Here is a 20,486-nt window from a genome sequence, read left to right as displayed (position 1 = left end):
ACAGCAAGGATTCACTGGTTTATTTTCTGTTACTGAGAGGCATTATCTTTAGCCCCAATTATCAACACTTACACATACACACAGGCAAACACCATGGCAACCGAGACAACAGCAGCCATGGTGGCATTTGGCTTGACTGAAATTCTGCTCCACGATGCCCTGACAGCCTTCCCTCAACCCTCTCTCAACCTTGTCACCTCTGTTGCTCTGCTGTAACTCTCACCACAATGGTCGCTGCCTGTGAACCTGCCAGGCTGCCAAGGACACAAAGATGACTGAGGCAACCTTTGACATCAGAAGCTGCCACCAAAAGACCAGAGACAAGCTGAGTTGGCAGCTCTCTTAGCAGGCTAGAGACCCAGATCTTTTCAGCCCAGTTAAAGTAGCAGGAGTCAACATAGCACAAGTCAATAGTGCACACATACCAAAACGATAATGTGTCAAACAACTCTGTGTTTGGACAATGTAAGGCACGGCAAAAGTTTTAAAATTGGTGACCTCGGTACTTTGGCTGTACCACAGCTGTCATTTGACTGACAGCAGTCGCTGAGAAGAGGCCGAAGTCAGGAGAGTAAAAGAAAATGACATTTGAACATGAAATAAAGCAATGATTTTGTTCTGAAAGCTAGGTGACATTTCAAGGAGCTGATTCACTGGTAGATGTTCAGGCCAACCCCCCACACTGCTTCATGTGGAACAAGCCATTTTCAGTTAAAGAGATGAGATAGCTATGTTAAGAGATGTACTCACAGACATATGGGGCATGTGTAAGATGACCTATACATTCACTATGATGTCAGTGAGCAGCTTTGAAGGGAATAAAATCACAAGGTATGAACCTCCGAAACAGCGATGGAAATGAGAGGTGAGAGAAGAATGCACAGTCTCCTGCAAAAGTATTCATACCCTTTAGACCTTTTCACATTTTGCTTGGTTACAACCATAAATTTCAATGCATTTTATTGAGGGTTTACATGATACAAAGAGGACTGGGTTTAAGAAGGTTTTACATAGTAAGTTCTGAAAAATGTGTCTCACTCCTCTAGTACAAGCTTTTAGTTGAATTACAGTTGCAGTCTTTCCATTTGGGTCACTTTTTACATTCAGAGACATAACTTGTTACTCATTCTACCTTTGAGAAAAGCTCAAACTCAGTCAGATTGGATGGAGAATGTTTGTGAACAGCACTTTTCAAGTCTAGTCCCACAGATTCTCAAGGGGATGCTGTTCTGGACAGTGACAGGGTCATTTGAACATATCATTATAGTCTGATCTAAACTATTTTATTATAGGCTTGTCAGCTTTTTAAGGGGACAACCACATACAGACCAAAAGTGGCTGGATGGAAATTAACTAGGCACTTTAAGATTCATATTTTTTTCCACTATGAACAGCTTTCTGTCCACTTTCCAAACATGGACTTGTTTGTGTTGGTCCATTACCTGAATCCACACAAATCCATTGAATTTTATGGTTGTTATGTGACAAAATATGAGACAACATATTCCAAGTTCCCCAGGTATCTGTGGGCAGGTACATACTTAAGTGGTGACTTGTACATTATTTTAAAAGGGCCTTGAAATACATAACATATACACTGTTTTCTGTTTAAAGACTGAGTCTTCTCTTTGTTTCTCAGTGTGTGCATATCTAAATGTGTGTCACTCTTCAAACAACATCACAATCATCATCTCTTATCAACAGTCATGTTGAGGATTACAGCTTTTCTCCCTAATCCTACATTAAGGACACATTCTCATGATGGACATGACATCATCAAGGCCAGTGAACCGCAGTGAGGGCACAGGGACAGGAGGCCAAACACTGCAGGAGAGGATTAATGAATATAGGAGGCAGAGTGGATGATGAAAAAGACAGGACAAAGAAGTCGGAAATAGAACTGAACTTGAACTGAAAGTTTATGTAAGAAAATCTTTGTGTATTCATGTTTTAAAACAGCATGAAAGCTTAGAATTCTTGAGTCTGACTGACAATGATTGATCTCAATCAATACTAAGTCGACTGTATGCAGATTGATTTATAACACACACACACGTGCAAATAATAATAAAAAAAAGATATTACTATCTCAATAGATACAGTTAAACTCAAGTCTATTCATACCCTTTGAAGATTTAAATTCAATAACTTCCTTATATTCATTAAAAAAAAAAAAAAAAAAAAAGACAGCTGTATTGAGGATTAATAGCAAACACACAAGCAGTGCTTACGCTTACTCTATTTCTGGGCTTCACATTATTTTTCATAATTTAAAATGTATTATATCCATATTAACAATTAATGGAAAGGCTTCACCATTTGACAATATTCAAACTTTAAAGTATTAAGCTCTTTACTCAATCCAATAATGACAGCAATACTGCAGAGTTCAGGCTTTGAAAGATGTAACTGTTGTAGATACCAGATTATTACCTGCAGAAACTCTAGGGCAGTCTGGCAACATGGGCTCAAGCTGCGTGTCCAGTGGCTCGGGACTCGACACCCAGTTACAACAGCACTGTAGGAAACAACAGGAGGAAACAAATACATCAAAACATGTCATAACTTTTACTCTTGAGTATGTTATTATAAAAAAGGATCGAGGACAACTACAGTTTTCTAAAGATTCATCATACAAATAGATGTAAACTGCAATAAATCAGGAATAGTGAAAGAGACAATGTTAAAACTTCTTCTTTTACAGAGAAGAAAAGCTCTGTAATGTTGACCATGTAAAAGAAACAACAGAAGGCACAGCAGAAGAGAAAAAGGAACAGGTGGGCAAGAAAAAAAAAAGTGTGCAAAAAATTGAGTATGAACGGTGGGGGAAGAAGAGACAAAGACAAGAACAAGCAATTAAAAGCTCTGTGACATGCTGCTAAGACAGCTTGCCGTTTGTTTGCAGTGGAGAACTGAGGCCTTCTACCATGGCTGATCGCTGGGCGCCCTGGGGGGAGAGGGTGTCTGCCCCGCTTGCTGACCCATAACCCCCTGCAAACACCCCAACTCTTCTCAAACCCCTTGTGGTTGACAACTCCACTGTCAGAAAGCGAGGAAGACCTCTTTATCTGCTGTTGCTGTCTTCATCCATCTTGTGTATCGCTGCTAGTTTATATGTGCCGCCTCACACTGGGGTGTTTCACACATACAAAGTTTGAATCTGATGCCCTTTCAGTAAAATGTATCAATCCCTGAGAACAGAGAACTTTACCTTGTGCTCTAGTTTTGAGTTTTCATTGACTGGGTCAGTGGATGACAACACATCAAACTGTGTTTGTCTCTTTTGACTCTGCAGTGTGGACTGGTATGCTCTGGTTCATAGGGTTAGAACAAAAACAAGGGAATAGGGGAAACGAGACAGGGAGGCTGAGGAGGAATGCTTAGAGAAGACGCTCCCCTAGATAAGATAAAAGTTCAACAGAAGAAAGAAAAAATGTAAAGAGATTAGAATGTGCAGCTGGCGTCCTTCTGATTCACTGCTTATCTGCCCTTGTTTACTTTCACCCTGGCCCCCTGACAGCCATTACTGCGTAGTGCATGCTTGTGTGTGCGTAAAGGTTTCTGTGTGTGGGTCAGTGACTTCATTTCGGGGGAGGGTCTCCCACAAAGATGCGTTGTGATCCCTTCAAACTCAAATACACAGAAAAAAGGCACACGTGCTTCTGAATTCTCCTTCTAACCCACAGACTTCCAAGGTGATTGACGAGTCGGAAAAATTTGCAACACCTCTCATGCTATAACCTCTAACAGACACTGTGGTGTGTGAATAGTTGATTCCAACAAACCAAATGAAACCAAAACCAAAACCACATTATTTCAAAAGCTTGCTGGAGATTAGAAAATGTTTAGGGGGCGATAGTGGTTTTGCTTTGAAGAGTAGTTCCATCAGTCCAAGGTTTACAAAACTCAGGATTTCAAAACAAGTGAAACGCTTGTGAAAAGTATCAGACTCAAGAAAAAATTTAAAGTCAATAAAGTGCAATTGAACAAAAATTTCCAATAAAAATAAGACCAAACAGAGCAGTGCGTGTAGAAAGTGAACCCCAGAATCTCATCACTGCAAGGCAAAACTGCTGCTGCTATTGCCAAAACCGCACATGCAAGATCTTGGAGGAATTGTCACAATTTCACTGCACAGGAAAAGTCAACAAATACGATACATTTATATAAATGTGTTATACAGGCAGAACAATCCAAATGGCGTTCTTACAGTAGCATGGTTGATGCAGAGCAAGAGCAAATTTCATTATTTCAGAGTTTGTGAAGTATAGTTATGCTTAAGTTTTGGTATATGTTTTCTGTGTTATAAAAGGGTGAGTTTCTTCACGTTGATTCATCTTCGAGTCCTGTACCACATCAGAGAGTTTGGAGATAGTATCACACATTTGGTCTGAAAGTATCAGAATGAACAATGTTATTGAAAAAGAAGAAGCTGACCACTACAAAGTAAAAGTTTATTTATGATTCTTACTTATTTACATTGTTGACATTTTTTCAATGATTAATTGTGAAAGTATAAAGGGATCAGTTGTGCTGTGTGCTTGTCGACATGTGTTTGGTATGTTTTAAAATAAAAATATTAGAGAGAGAAAGTGACCTTTGAATTATTGCTATAACTTCTGTACCAGGTAAAACTTTAGTCTTTTGCCATCAACAGCTTGATGAATCTGTTCTACATCAAAGCAACTACTATAGACCTATGATTAAATATATAACCTTTTTATGTTGAAATATAAAATCTCAAATTGAATAGAGTTAAAAATAAAATTAGTATTTTTTAAACAATTTCATAGAAGGCTCTGGAGTTACTTGATTTACTTTTTATTGAATTAAATGATTTGGGAACTTATTTAATTAAAAAAAATAGAAAGGAAAAAAATGCCCTCTTGAATCGAGTCCATCGTGTTTCATTCATTCCTTTGGTCACATAAATCAAACACAACTGTATTTGGAGAGGATATAGAAAAAGTGAAGCCACAGAGGTTGTAGAAAGATCAGTGAAGAGATGAGAGGGGAAACACGGGAGGCAGCTCGGGGCTTTAGTACTGGGGGAAGATGAAAAGTCATCTTGGTAAACAGTGGCATATTGTGTATTTTTAGATCTTTTGCTTTGCCCTAGATGTGCTCTCCTCTGAGTCTGAGTTTGAGGGCAGAGCTGTGTGGAGCAGCACAGAAGCAGTGGGGCTCCTTGACTGCTACATCAAGTGTCTCATTGTATCTTCTTTAATTCATTCGGTTTGTCTGGAGGAAGATGTCAGCTGGGCTGTGGAGCAGTGGGCTGAAGGCGACTGGAGAGGGAGAAAAGGAGGGGAGTCTTTCAAAGGGCCCTCCTCCATCCCTTACAACGCCGCTATCACCACCAATGGAGACATGGAGGTTTGGCTCTGAATAGATTTGTCAAGGCAACAACACACATGTGCATACAAACTCTTGCATAAATAGACACACACATACATGCACAAACACACGCAGACACACGGAGCACAAAGCCCCAGAGCTGTGGGACACCAGAGGCATAACAGCCTTCGCATGAAGGCAAGGCCTGCTGGCTGGGATTAGAGAAGGGTGATATGACAATAGCATGGCACATCACATTGGCTGTGACTAATCAACAAAACAGAAACAAATAGGTAGATAGGTAGATAGGTAGGTAGGTAGGTAGGTAGGTAGGTAGATAGATAGACAGATAGATAGATAGATAGATAGATAGATAGATAGATAGATAGATAGATAGATAGATAGATAGATAGATAGATAGATAGATAGATAGATAGATAGATAGATAGATAGATAGATAGATAGATAGATAGATACGGCTTTTCCCACAACTATGTAGCTCTGAGTATGTGTCTCTCTATGTTTTATGTAGTTCCATGATTTCCATAGCATTTTAAATGTGGTCAGAATCATAAAGTTAGATGAAACTCCCTCTACCCGCACCCAAACTCCCTGAGAAATTAATCTGTTGTACCGATTTAAGCATGTGTTAAAGTTTACCAAGGTTGTGAAAAGTTTACAGTTCAAAACTGCTAAATAGTTCCATCATACCTTTCCTAAGGTTAAGCAATCATTAGAATCAAAAATCCTTTTAATTTCTTTTCAATTACACAGGATCTATTCTACTCAGTTCCAAGAATGGCGTGTTGACGCTTTCATTCTGAGAGCCAACAGGAAGAAAAACAGTGGCTCAGTGCCCAAAAGTCTCCTAAACTGTAGCACACATGGCAGTTTTCAAGCAACTACTCAGGGGAAGTTTTTGCTCACTTTCTTTGCACCTGCCTCTCCCATCTCCTCCAGAAGGTATATAATCTTTCTGGATTAGGATGCTTTATTCTCTTGTTTGTGTGCAAGTAGTATATATATATATATATATATATATATATATATATATATATATATATATATATATATATATATATATATATACTTATGTGTGTGTGTCTATGTGCTCTGGGCAGGCCACTAGAGTGTGACAGCAGGCCAGCACAGTGACAGGAGACACCTTGGAGACTGTGACAGGCTGCCAGCTGTACACCATCATTCGGATTTCTCTCTCACACTCAATTCTTCTCTCTCCGCTATTCATCTATCTCCACATACATCAGTTTATTCCCTCTCCTCCATCTGTATTCACTCCATTCAGATTGTACCTGTCTTTTTGTTTTTCCTTTTCCACAGCTCTACAATTTCTCAGTGGCAGTCAATGGGATTTAAATAATTGAACACTTCTCACTATTTTTTTTTTGTTGTCTTTTTCTGTCAGTCAATGGAGAAATGTTTCTCTCGCTGCCATTTCGTCTTTTTTTTCCAGCTTCACTCTGTATTTTCTGCCATTGCTGTGACGTCAGGTGCCCTTTGTCTGACCCATATGGTCTTTGTAACCTGGCTCAGCAGGCACTGATCTCTAAATCCCATCTTCTCTCTTCTACTCTTCTGATCGCTCCATCCCGCCATCCAACGACCTCTTGAACCCCCAAGGGAGGGAATTATCTCTGTCTGACGAGAACAGAGAAGAACCTAGCTGGTGTGCTCCGACCTCACATGCACCTACTCATATGGGCACCCATATCTATACACCACCTAGAGTGCTACTCCGATTCAATGCTAACACTTCTCTTGGATGTGTCGCGGCATGAAAGCCGTCCTCCCTGTGTGTGATTCTGTCCATGTGTCTTACAAAGTACTGCTTACATGTTGGATCCACCTATGTACAAGCTGCTGATACTGCTGTTCATTTTGGTTTATTTATCGGCGATTTGCACAAGAAGTCCATAGAGTGTAATGGTAAATAATCACAAACATCAGCATTCAGAGTATCCATAGAACCCATCAGTTCACGATCAAAGCCAAGGAGCCTTAAATACAACCATTACCTCATATTAGACTTAGTATTTCTATATCCTAAACTGTGCCCACTAAAGTAGAAATGTCATTTATATTTAAATTTTATATCCAATCACAAGAAAACAAAGAGAAAAAACTAAGACATGAAGGAACCAAATCATTTCAAAAGCTTACTTCAGGACACCTGGAGGGCAGTGAAGAAGTAGACCCACATATTTGTATTTTCAGTTTTGTTGTTTGGTCATCGTTAAATGTTTCAGATCAAACAGATATTATTAAAGAAATGATAATTAATAGTTTGAAAAAAAAAAGGTTTTCAAATCATGCCTAATGTCTTAACTGTAATTTTTAATAATAATATTTATCAATAATTTTTGCTTCAGTTTCACTTTCTGCTCTCTGTTCATGCCTGATTACTGCAGTAGAATCAAAAAGTCACTCACACAGGCTTAAAGATCTCAAAAGTACTGAAGAGAAAACAAATATATGGTTTCTATCAATCTGAAAAGTACTGCTATTTCTTAGGTTTCAGGACTCCAGTGAGCCACAAAGAGAGAGAGACATTATCCACAAAATGAGAAAATATGTAGCTGAGGTAAACCATATAAAACTAATCCAGGAGTTCAATTTAGTTATAATTTAATAACAAACAAGTTTCAAAAAAAAAAAAAGTAAAAAAAAATAGGCACTATCCAGATACCTGAATCTGCCTTTTATCAGCAATTCAAAAAATTATATCCAATGATCATACATACATAACAACCATCACTATATTTCTAAGAAAAATGGATAAGCTGGCAAGCCTGATCACTATAAAGTACAAGGGTGGTAACATCATGTAGTGTGAGTGTTTTGGGGCAATTCACACAATAGATGGTGTTATGAGGAAAGAACATTATGTGAGAATATTCAGAAAACCTCTTAGGATGTCAACCAGGAACTTAAAGCTTAGGTGTAAAGAAACTTCTACTTGAAAAATTATTTGACAAATACCACTGGAATATTTAAAAAGTGTCAAAAAAAAATCTGATTTCAGTATTTAGTCTCATTTAATTTTTGCATAGAATACAGAAATGCCTGCTTTCTACTATAAATACTTGAATATAGACCATTGTCCTTTTAATAAAATAACTGATAGTATCACTAAGATGACAATCCTGAGCTCCTAAAAAATCTTTGAACTCCAAGGGAACAAAATTTGGTCTCCATTTTAACAAAAATGTTTCTTTGCTTAAAATATGTCCAGTTAGGTTTTGGACCCCATCAAGATCTAAAATCAAGCAATGATAGCTCCGTCAAACATAGGTGGACAAAGCTGGAGATTAAATAGTGGAAACAAAAGGCCATGGATATAAAAAGAGAATGTAATACAATTGCAGGTATAGGGTTAGTGAGTGTGTGTGTGTGTGCGTGCGTGTGTGTGTGTGTGTGACAGAGAAAACACATGACATTTGCATCTCCAGCAGCTTTGGTCTTGGCTATTCCTCATCTGTATGTGCATATTGAGTGAGCCCAGGTGATGCATATGGCACAGAGGTCACACCAGAAAGGGCAAATTCTCATATGAAGCCACAAAAAAATGCATGCGTGCGTTCCATCCTGTTCGCTTATCACATGGCCACATCTAAAACAAATCCACGTAAAGCTGTACACACATACATGTTATCAATTACTCATTGAGATGCTCTTCAGGCAGAAGTGGAAACTGGTTATATTTAAAAAAAAAATAAATATATTACTGGTGATAGCACTCCAGTAATAATTGTCCAGGACCTCAACGGTTTACTTTAGTGAAAGAGTGTTTTATGTGGCTTGTTCCATGCGCTTTTCATAGTCTTAATTATCTTATTAGATTTTGATTTGAGAATTGATTTATTTGTATTACCTGCTGCATCCAGTCCTGTGTCCCTTTGGAGGTCTCCTGATGCCAAATATTATGTGCAGAGTCAGTGAGAGCCACAGCACACACTCTGTTCTTCACTTGCATTTCCCTTTGATTCATCTGCAAAATGAAAGTAAATTCACCTTGTTAGCCTGGATTTAAGCTTACTCATCATCAATGACAGACTGCTAAGATTATACTTTTTTAAAAACCAATATACTCTATAGAAACTGAAAAAGCTACAAAAGTAATCTTCAGAAAAATAAGGATATGAATACAAATATCTGAATACGCCTTTTCACTGTGGACTCCCAGTAGACCATGCACTGTCAGCCCACTTGTTAAACCACGATGGCTTTTAAGCCAGAGAATACAGATTCAACCTTGTGTATAGCATAATGTTATAGAGGGAAATATGAAAGAACACACTTCCACTATAGCGTGTCCTTGTCACGTTCTGTGCAAATGTCCTTCCCTGTGCACGTTAAAATAACCTGGTCCCCAGTCTTAATACCCTTTACCTTCAGATGTCACAAAGAAAGTGCCGTTCACAAGCCCGTCTTCCTATTCCCCTCTGAATGTCAACGCTAAGGAAAATGTCACACAAAGGACTTGTTACCACACTACAATAGTCTTCCCACACCACTGCTCCGACCCCAAGGAGTACTGTAGCCAGGTCTAGGGAACAAGCTTTTTCACTTTACCTGGTTTTAAGATAAAATTGGAAGAAAGGGGAACATGATTTGCAACAATAGGTTAACAATCATTTACTGTATATTCTTAGAAACACAGATTGAAACTGGTGGAATTGAGATGGCTGTAGCGCTTTGAGAATAGGATCAGAGTCTACATAAAGGCTGGTCAACAACCAAGCATAATAAAGGGTTATTGTCAGCGTCATTTAAAAAAAGGGGGAAAAATCATGTCAAATGGACTTATGTTGGCATTCACTGCTTGGATAAATGGGTATGTAGGAGAGGACACCGAGAACCAGATGGCAACCACTCGTCAAGATTTTGGCAGCGCAGTGTGTCATTAGACAAACATTTATTCCTTACCATTAACACTTGTAAGCCACAAAGAGCACAGAGATCACTGGACTTCAGTGGTTTATTTTTAAAAAAAGCTGAAATGATTCAAAAAAGGATCCTGCCCAAAATAACGTTATTTCATGCATGTCACATTTTCGTCAATATGTTTTGGCCTTAAGGTTAAAACCGAACAAGTACTTGGAATACCTGACATAACTCTGTTATATCCAGTATTCCTTTTCCATTATTTTTGTAAAGCCATGAGTTTTGATGTCCTTCTATAAAAAGTAATTAGGGATATAACTGAGTTCTTCCAGTCTAAGTTCACATGTGGCGTTTATGCTTGTTTTAATGCCAAAAAAAACTTTCAATTCAGGCAGTAGATCAGACACCAACTAAAGAAACTAAATAATAACTTAGTTATATATTGCAAACCAATGGTCTCAAAAAGTGTGCTAAGGTTAAAGAATCCCCTTTCACATCTGGGTCTCAAAATAATGAGCAAGGCATTATTTGCCAGACAAAGTTGCATGCTTACATCAACTGGATAGCAATTGGCAAGTGAGACTTTACCGTGAGATATATAGTCACAATTCAATATTGCAAAATCATATGCAAGGTGCAGTTGACCCACCACTGTCAAATCTCTGAACTGCACAATGTTTACCATGTCTGTTTTAAATACCTCAACAGACATGATCAAATTAAAATAAGAGTTTTTATATAAGACATAATTTAACTCATCAATGCAGACCATCCGACTGATGAGGAATTAAGTAGTAAATTTCATTGAAAAAAACCTAGCAAAGCCAGCAGGTAGGTGCAAAAAAAGGATGAATATGACAATGAACAGCGGTAATGAAAATGAAAACCTTGCCACTTAAACATGCACCTGATAACACAAAGAGCTTAAATCTTATTCTCCCAATCAAAGTGTGGTTTTAGGGATTTTCTCTGGCAAGACTTGTCCTTTGAGAGGAGTCATTTCAATTCTTTAAAAACTTTGTGTCAGCCAAGGTTTTGCTACATGATGGTTCACTGTTGATTGAACAGCTACAGAACTGAGGTCAGAAAGCAGGATAAAGTGAAGTTGTTGCCAGTTAAAAACACATTCACAATTTTCTCTCGTCTCAAAATGGTTAGTTCATACTATTAACCTTGTACTATTAACCAAAGAATTTTCAGCATACTTCAGATGTATACTGAAAGATACTGCAATCAGCTGGGTCTACTTTGCATAACTGAGGATACTGTACTGTTTATTCAGTAGGATCAATTCAAATATCCATGACTGAATGGAAATTATTTATCGTAAAGTGCCCTGAGATAACATTTGTCAAGTGGTGCTACACAAATAAACTGAATTGAATATTTTATTAGATTTTCTGTTGTTGGAAGCAGGTTCTAAAGTAACATTGTGTCATGTATTTAACAAAGCCAACTACTGGGGTCAGGATGGGTGCTGGTGCCTATCTTCAGCTAACGTTCTGGGAGAGAGGCAGGGTACACTCTGGACAGGTCGCCAGTCTGTTGCAAGATATATATCTACTTATCTAATATATCTATCTCTGACTAGATTCCAACATTGAGAACTTGTAAGGCAATGGTAGTAATGCGACAGTTACGGGCAATATTTAGTGCATTACTTTTTTTTATAATACGGGATTCACATAACACTACTACTGGTGTACTTTTGGGTACTGAAATCTTTTTTCTTTACATGATAGAAATGACAAGTAGCATAAAAACAGAGTTGATTTGTGAACCTATGCAAAAAAACAACAGTTTCCCTTTGAGGGCCTACAAGTGAACCACAGTCAGATGGAATCAGGAGGTTTGCAGAAACTTACACTTCTAAAGTAATGAATGTATGAACAATGACTGGCTGGTAGGATACCCATTAATCCAGTCTTTTTCTGCTGTTTGCTGTTTTCTCCATTTGTGAATGATGGGTTCCATGTGCTTAGCTGGAGTCCTAAAAACTTAAAAAGGGCTTTGTAACTCTTTCCAGACTGATTGAGGCCAGTGGTCTCGTTTCCATTCTGTCCTTGAATTCTTTGGATCTTTTTCTTTTTTTTTTTTTTTTTTCCTCAAGTGACAAAATCTGTAGGTTGAAATTTGGCCACAAATGTCTGATCAGTACCAAAGTCAAAGACAAGAAAAAAACAGGATAAAAACTTGCTTTTTTCAACATACAGCTCCATTTGCCTAAAATCAGTTGCTGAATGTCACAAGTATCCAGGAGATATTATTACCACCTTTTGAAGAATTTTTAAAGAGATTGGAATTAAATCTTGCTGTAGATGCATTTAAAACTTGTAATTCTTTTTATTGTGTGTTTTTATGTTTAAAATTGTGCCTACAGTGGTTTGCAGTGCATATTTTGCCAGAACCCTTGTGCACAGGAGACTTTTAGTCTCTGTGAGCGTTAAGTAAATGTTACAAGAAATGCAATGAAACAGTTTGGTACAACACCTACATTAAAACACAGTTGGCTGTAATAACAGCTGAGGAGTAACAGGTTCAGGAATGCTGTCAGCTGCGTGGCACTGAACTACTGTAATCTGGACACCCACTGGGTCCCATGTTTTACAAGCCTGAACGACAACTGTGGTTAGCTGTACGCTGAATGTATAATCCAACTTGTACTATAACTTGTAAATATTTAGAACCATGAAGCCACATGCTTCCATGTGGATATGACTCTTATCTGTCCTATCCCATGACTCCTTGAGTTATCCTGTAATGTTGGAGTTAGACATGTACTGTTATTCAGAAGGTTAAATCTGCTAATTCCTTATGTAACTGAAGACAGCAGCTTTAACAAGAGAAGGAGCCAGCTGTTGTGACCAGTGCTAAACCGGGCAGTGGAAAGGGAGGAGAAACATGTGGAAATACTTGTTGAACCTAAAACCAACACACAGATGTTGAGACATTTGGCAGTTCCTTTTATGCTACAACAGCTTGATATACTGAGTAAAACTCAGGTGGGTGTGTGGGTGTTGGGCAGACGCTAATAAATGGTTTAAAGTGATATGCACAGCAGAACAAAAGGAAACAGAAAGATAGGAAAACAAGAACAAGATTGGGCAACAGACACAGATACTTTCATTAATGTCCATCTGAAATGTTATTTTTCAGTGGTAGCTAATTTTAAAGGCAAACCTAAAAAGGGTTAAAACATCAGGGCCATCTTTTAATCACCGTTTGTGTTCATAAAAATACATGAAATTAATTGTGCTATTTTAAACAAACTCCCGTGTAATGAATTGAATTTCTTTAGATTACAACTTCACATCATTTTACATTTCGATGCAGCATGATGACAAACTCAAAAGTAATAAGGCAGAGTTGAATTCACCCAAACCTCAAATAAATCTAAACTCTACATGAACTATGAAATCCTTGACCCTGCAAATAAACTCTTTCTGTGATTACTCAGCAGAAGAACTGGTTGCCAAAAACACCCGCCCACATGACAGATTCTGACCCCTGTGATACAAAAGGCTAAATCCAGTTTTTTCCAAGTTCTGTCAAAACGTCAGAGGCCATCATTAAGCAATACAGATACATTTAGAAGTAAACTTTACCTGACTTCTCACAAGTCCCATATAGATGTACTTTAATTTACAAAGTGTCTTCTTCCAACAAAGTCTAAATGTAGAGAATAACATGCAATAGATTGTGAATGAAGGAAAGGAAGGGAACATTTGGGAACTTAGACAAACTATATGCTCATAAAAGGTTTTTTGGCTGCAGCAGTGGTGCAGGAGTAAAACAGACGACCCATGTATGGAGGCGTCAGTCCTCGACGCAGCCATCACATGTTTTAATCGCAGCCTGTTGATCTTTGCCGCATGTCTTCCTCCTCTCTCACAATCTGAGAGGATTGTGTTGGTTCTTTTCATATTTTGTTTTGTGATGTTAAAATCTCAAAGATAAATATTTTTATTTATTTATTTTATTTACTTGAACAACATGAAACAGCATATACTTGAAAAGTGCAAGGAAGATGAAGCCTGATCTCCAAAATATTGAGCAACTTACATAAAGTCCAGCACACACTTATAGTGCATTTAACGGTGACACTCCTAAATAAAATCCAATACGACCAATTTCATTCAGATATCACAAATTAGAAAACGTATTTAATTTGTGTGTAATTATAATTCATTTTTAATGACAGCTCTACATGAAGAGCTCAGAGATTTACAACAGATAACATTAATGAAAACCAAGAAAAGCCAAAGATGAGTCATGAATAAGAGTTCGGGGAAGTTAAGCCTTAACATCACATAGAGCACCTCCAAAATGGAGTGTGCACAGCTGCAAACCTACCAATACATAGCTGTCCACCTAAACTGTAAAGGTGAGCATTGATCTGAAAAATAGTACAGAGGTCAATGATAACACTGCACTTAATGTTATAGATACCATATCCACCAAAACGTGGTGGCAGCATTATTGTTTTTCTGCAACAGAAAAAAGGAAAAATTGGACAGAGTTGGAGAAATTATGGATGGCACTAAACACAGGCCAGGATAATCTGATATTGGCTGGGCTGAATAAAAGTGTATGCCACACTTTTTAAATTTTTATTTGGTGTTACAAGTTATGTGCAGTCTATAATTTGAAGTTTGTGGCTGTAACTTTAAAAAATGGTACAAGACATCAGGGAGCCTTAATTTTTTTGCAAGTCATTGTATGAACAATGTTTATTTATGAAGGAAAGTAGTTTAAATAAGTAACAAGACATCATTTAACAGCATGCTAAACTAATCCATGGTTGAGATAAATACTTAATTTCTTTCCTCTCACTGTGATACTTCCTTGCTCATGACTGCTCCAGTGAAGATACATCTAAACACCGGTAAAAAAATAAATAAAATAAAGACAATTATTTAGGCCTTTGATAATTACATGTCAAAGGCACCAAAAGCCACTAGATAATTGGACAAAAAAATGAATAGCAACCCACAATGGAGTTCCCTGCAGGGAGACAGGCACACTCAGTCCTGGAAAGAAGGCTGTGCGAGAGAAAAGAGAAATACAGGCAAAGACAGGGAGATGAGAGCTCTTTAAGGGGCCTTGCTTACTGTCAAATAGTCACTGTGAAAAGCCATAATTATACACAAAGCACGTGGAAATAGAGAGGTGCAAAAATTAGGGGAAAAAACCCCCCGGAAGAAAACGAGGGAATGACAGAAAAAAAAAAAAAAAGTAAAAATATATTCTTAGTGAGAAAGAATGAAGACTGAGCAGAAGCCAGTGAGAAGGAGGAGAGTGTGTGTGCAAGAAGCACCCCATGATGATGGCAGTCAGGGACAAGGCTTATAATGTGGCTGCGCCACACTCTGCCAACAGCCACAGATAATCTAGGACTACCCACTGAGCACTGAAGCGCTGCTTAAATATTTGATTGATTAACTGTCCTGTTGCTGCCAGAGAGTAAGAGGAGCACGTCTGAGGAGCCAAGGCGAGTACAGAAGAAAACAAACAAACATGGATGTGGGTGCACACCGGAAGGTTTGAAAACACATGGCACACCAACATGTACACCCCCTGAAATCCCAACACAAGAACAGGGAAAAGGGGCACAAACACAGACTTGTTCTCACTGAAAGCATGTGTGGGCTCTGCAGAGACTGTGGCGAAGGCTAAGAAGCAAGAAAAAAATCATGAAGGCCATCTGAAACTCTAGCAGGCATTGGTTTACATAATATTTTTTTCTAAATTGACATGAAAATAATCCTTAATTTTTATTTTTATTTTAAATTGAGCTAATTTTTTTAGTCTTAGAAAATTTTGATGGGATTTTTTACAGGAACAAGGTTTACGACTCATTCCTCATCGTCTTGTCAATCTGCTTTCAGCGACTGATATAAGGTCAGAGTTACAGTGCAATACGTTCTGCTACTTTAACTAACCTGTCTGTGACACACACACATGCGTCCGCAAACAAATGATGATTGGGACATCCCTGACTGTGAAAACACAGGCAGCTGGCCCCCCACGCTCCAACACCCTCCACAGGAAGAGACAACACCAGCGCTTCCTGTGGCTTTGAAGCAGCGGCCTCAGGTCTCCTGTTGGTCCCTGGCTTCCTTTGTCTTAACCACAGGAAGGAAGCCCTCTCTAGCACGAGGCCACAGGCCTCCAGGGAGCAACAGGCAGCATGTTTGTGAACGTGCATGTAGTGTTGTGGGAGTGTGTAGAGGTTTTGCTCACTGAGGTCATGTGCATTTACTCGCAGAATTTTTTCCTCTCTGCCTCTCCGGTGCATGAACTTTGGTTGTGGCGAGGGAGTGGGGACAGCAGGAGAGAGCAAGAGAAAACTGCAATAACTTCCCTTTCTTTTTTCCTCTTTCCTTTCATGGCTGCCAAATGTATGATGCAAAGAAGTTGAGAGAAGAGGGGGCAAATAATTAAACTGTGTGAGCAACGGCACTGGACACTTGGTAACAGGAGGTGGTAAGCGAATTCACATGTGTTAAAGCGATTTCGGCGCATACACATACGCAAACCACACATTTTCGTACAAATAGAGTAAGACACACTAAAAATCAGTGGGGGCAGTGAGGAAAAGGAAGGCCAATAAATATTTACTGACACAGCAGAGGTGGAGAATGGTTGTCCACTGGTGGAAACAAAAGGCAGAGGATGAGGAGCGGCATGCCAGGAAGCCTGCCGGCTATGGGCGCTCTGCCCTGCCTGTGCCCGCGTGGAAAAACAAGAAGCAGACGGGAAGACGAAACAGGAAGGAGGGATGGATGGAAGTAAGGAAGGGAGAGAGTTTTAAGGGAAAAATCCACATAGCTTATGTGTAATACACCCCCAAAGAAAAATAATTCGTTAATTAAAAAAAACAACAAAAAAAATCTGTTGTTAAGGAAGAGGTTGAGAACAGCATGCAGAATACAGACTAACAAAATTATGAGTTACCTTCTACCTCATCACTAAAGCACTGTTTAGTGGAAATTACAAATAGATGGCATTAAGTCAAAACTTGATCCAAGTATTTTCATACTGTTCAGTAGATCCACATAATACTTGATTGAGGCTGCTCTTGCTTGTTTTACTGCATTCTGGATCCTATCAGAATGTGGTTCTGCTGAGGTGTTGCTTCCCTTGTGGTCTTCGGCTTGTCTGCCTTGTTTGGTCTTTTGTCTCTCATTTTCCTCCTGATAATACCCTACAGATTCTCCACAGGGCTTAGCTCAGCCCAGTTTTAATGCCAATCAAGCACTAAGTGATGCAACAGTTATTAAACCACGGTGTGCTCAAAAAATGGGTATCTGGTTCAGGAATACCTTAATGAAAGGAAATGGTAAAGTACTGCCCAATGTTCTGGAAACATTTATGTGTGGTGGTTCTTGAAGCACCCACTTTAGATGTAGTATGTGTCCTTATGAATGTCTCCCTCAAACTTGAAAGGATATTTCTACAGAATAACCTTATGTGTACCTTCTTTTAACAGACTTTTTTCCTTTCACTTAACTTTCTATTCTCAAACAAGAGTTTGAGAATAGTCATTCTTTTGGGAATGTGTCTGTAATAAAGCCACATAATAACTGAGTTTCGCTTTTCAAATTTGATGATTCACGTGTATTCAGAATATATAAAAAAAATTTGCAAGCTGCTAGTGGCAGCTGGTATCCCCTCTTCAATTATAATCTAATATTGGCCTAGTAAAAGTTTAAAACGTCAACCAGCAAATGGCTAGATTTCAGTGGGTTTTCCACATGACTGAAATCTCTATGTCACAATGGCATTACATTCATATCTTTCAGACCTAATAAACCAAGAGGCCACTCAAACACAGGACAGCGCATCATAGTTAACTACAACAGAATTTAATTACAGTGCCATTGACATTTGCACAGCAGTAAGTGTTATTAATATGAGCTCACAACAGTTTGATCAATTTACACTGTCACCACAAGGGTTGGCAGTTACCGATTCATTCGCCCTCATTATACCAACGGTATTCCTTTGAAATTCACTGTGAAAAGAAGTTAACAGTCAGAAGGCAAACAACGTTCTGCTATTTAGCTTTAGTAATACCAGAAATCCTCAGAATTATATGATCTAATTAGGCACTGTTCTTAAAGAAAGACTAATTAAAATGTAAATTAATTAAAACCCAATATAATTAAGAAAACTAGTACAATATTTGCCCACAAAATTTTACTCATTCTTTGGGAAATTTTAAGTTAAATTAGCAGCTTTTGTTAAGTCTAAAGGTTACTATATATTAAACAGGCCTTACTTTAGATCGCCTTTTTCCTTTCTTCTGAAAGTGCGTCTTTTTGTCTTTCTCCCTGTCTCCTAACCCTCCGGCTATGCTGTAAAATAGAAACCTAACCTCAATATTTTTCCTCATGGTGCTGGGACTTGCTGGCCCATTAAATTTCTCTTCCCATGTGTCAGCTTGCATATTTCCACCATGAAATTTTGGTATAATTAAACTTTCTTAATGATTTATAAGCTATAATAATAGCCGTAAGTATTTCAGAGCAGGTTAAAGGGTACCGCCTTTAAGTGTGCACCAGGGGATGACCCTGTTTTAACATAGTTTCGGTTCAGCGATTCTCAGCTGGATATGAGGATGGATAGGCCAAGGGAGACTGGGATTGATGAAGGGACTAAGTGAGCGAGGGGTCCTAACAAGGGCGGGATGCTAGAGGAGGCTGAGACCTTTGTGTGTGGTAACTCTGGGTTATACAGACATCTAGGAAAACCAAGGGCTCTGTAACTTTGCTTGGAAGGAGGCAAACAGCCCTCCGCAAGTAGAGTGAGCAACAAAATTAAACCAAATATATAGATGAACAAAGAAAAATAAGCCCACTTCTGAGGAATATGCATCTAAATGATGGACACAAACAGTTCACATGCATGTTCTAGGGCACAAACACACACACACACACAGTCAGACACACAGATGTTTGCTCTCTGCTGCCTCTCTGATGGCGAGGCTGATATGATTGCCACTTAGGAAATCAGTGTGTTTTCACACCACTCTCAGCTCTGCCAGAGCTAATGTGTTAAATATCCATCAGGTACGGCTGTCCATTTCTAAGACGCACAGACGCAGGCAGCCTCGGGGGCCGATGAACACTGATTCCTTGTACTAACTGAGCTCAGATTTGGCAGTCGTGTCTATATTTCTCAACTGGGGTACAGTGAAAAAAAAAATGTTACACCACACACTGATGTGGAACTCTCCCTCAATTCTTCTAAATATGTTGTGAGGAGCTAAATTTTAACAATTGTGTCACTTTTTTTTATACCTTTTGTTGTCATCAACAAAGACCTAGTTATTATGTTTTTTAAATATTCACACTTATGTTCCATAGAAATAGTTGTTTATGCTCAGCCATATTAACACAACGTCCAGCTTCTGTATGCATTTTCAAAGGGTATGGGCTGCTTATCGCAAAATCTACCAAAAATCTCTAAGGAGGGTTTTTCACCTCAGGTGTGAATGTGTGAAGAGAAAGAAAAGGAAAACAACAAATTTAGAAGCGCCTGCTGTCCAGGACATTACTGGCCAATAGGTGTGTGCATGTGCGCGTATGTGTGTGCGTGTGTGAGCTACAGGATTTGAAAAATCAGTCAAGATGTTTTATTTAAACTCACAAAACTCAACTAAAAGCGGTGCAGATAAACTATGTTTTAAGGACATGAAAAGAAAAGACAGAGTTGATAAAAATGATAAACAGTGTTCCTCAACTCCTTAAAGTCTCTGTCAGCTTCACTGAGGGACGCAGAAAAAAATAAAGGTTGAAATGAAGGAAATACATATGTAGGGATTGACTACAAACCTCCTGTCCTCAAAGAAAGTGGTAGATGAGTAAGAATTACAGAAAGACACTGAAGAAAATTGAGGTACATTACCAACTGAAATTAATTTTCAAATCATTGCTTATGTCAAAAAAAGCACTTTTTAGAGTGAAGTTGAGTCAGAATAGAACTAGAGAAAGAAAAGAGTACACAAGAGAAAGCTTTGCCTAATTAAAAACTCGGAGATCTCAAGAGATAAAACCTTTCCTTAATGTTTAAAGACCTAAATACATACAATTTAAAAAATGTTGCAGGAGATGTGTTTGATATCTTATAAAAATACTGCAATTAACATTAAAATTAACTAACCAATTAAGGAACAAAAAAGCTCACTTTAAATTTAAAGTTAGTGAAAATTAAATTTAAAAAATATCCTAAATGTAAAA

The 20,486-nt window shown here is 38.4% G+C and overlaps 1 protein-coding gene across 1 annotated transcript in view; it reads right to left on the bottom strand.

The window, feature by feature from the left end:
• fam172a (family with sequence similarity 172 member A) overlaps nucleotides 1-20,486 on the bottom strand; it is a 147,268-nt gene that overhangs the window by 41,369 nt on the left and 85,413 nt on the right. The window contains exons 9-10 of the mRNA XM_055048923.1: nucleotides 9,230-9,346; nucleotides 2,434-2,518 (exon numbers count right to left, since the gene is read on the bottom strand). Of these exons, the coding sequence (XP_054904898.1) occupies nucleotides 2,434-2,518; nucleotides 9,230-9,346 (202 nt within the window). The remainder of the gene's footprint in view (nucleotides 1-2,433; nucleotides 2,519-9,229; nucleotides 9,347-20,486) is intronic.

Source organism: Poeciliopsis prolifica, unplaced genomic scaffold (assembly GCF_027474105.1).
Source record: "Poeciliopsis prolifica strain line A6 unplaced genomic scaffold, Auburn_PproV2 SCAFFOLD028, whole genome shotgun sequence".
Classification (NCBI taxonomy): domain Eukaryota; kingdom Metazoa; phylum Chordata; class Actinopteri; order Cyprinodontiformes; family Poeciliidae; genus Poeciliopsis; species Poeciliopsis prolifica.
Note: the sequence above shows the minus strand (reverse complement) of the source record. Positions and strands in the feature narration are given on the sequence as shown.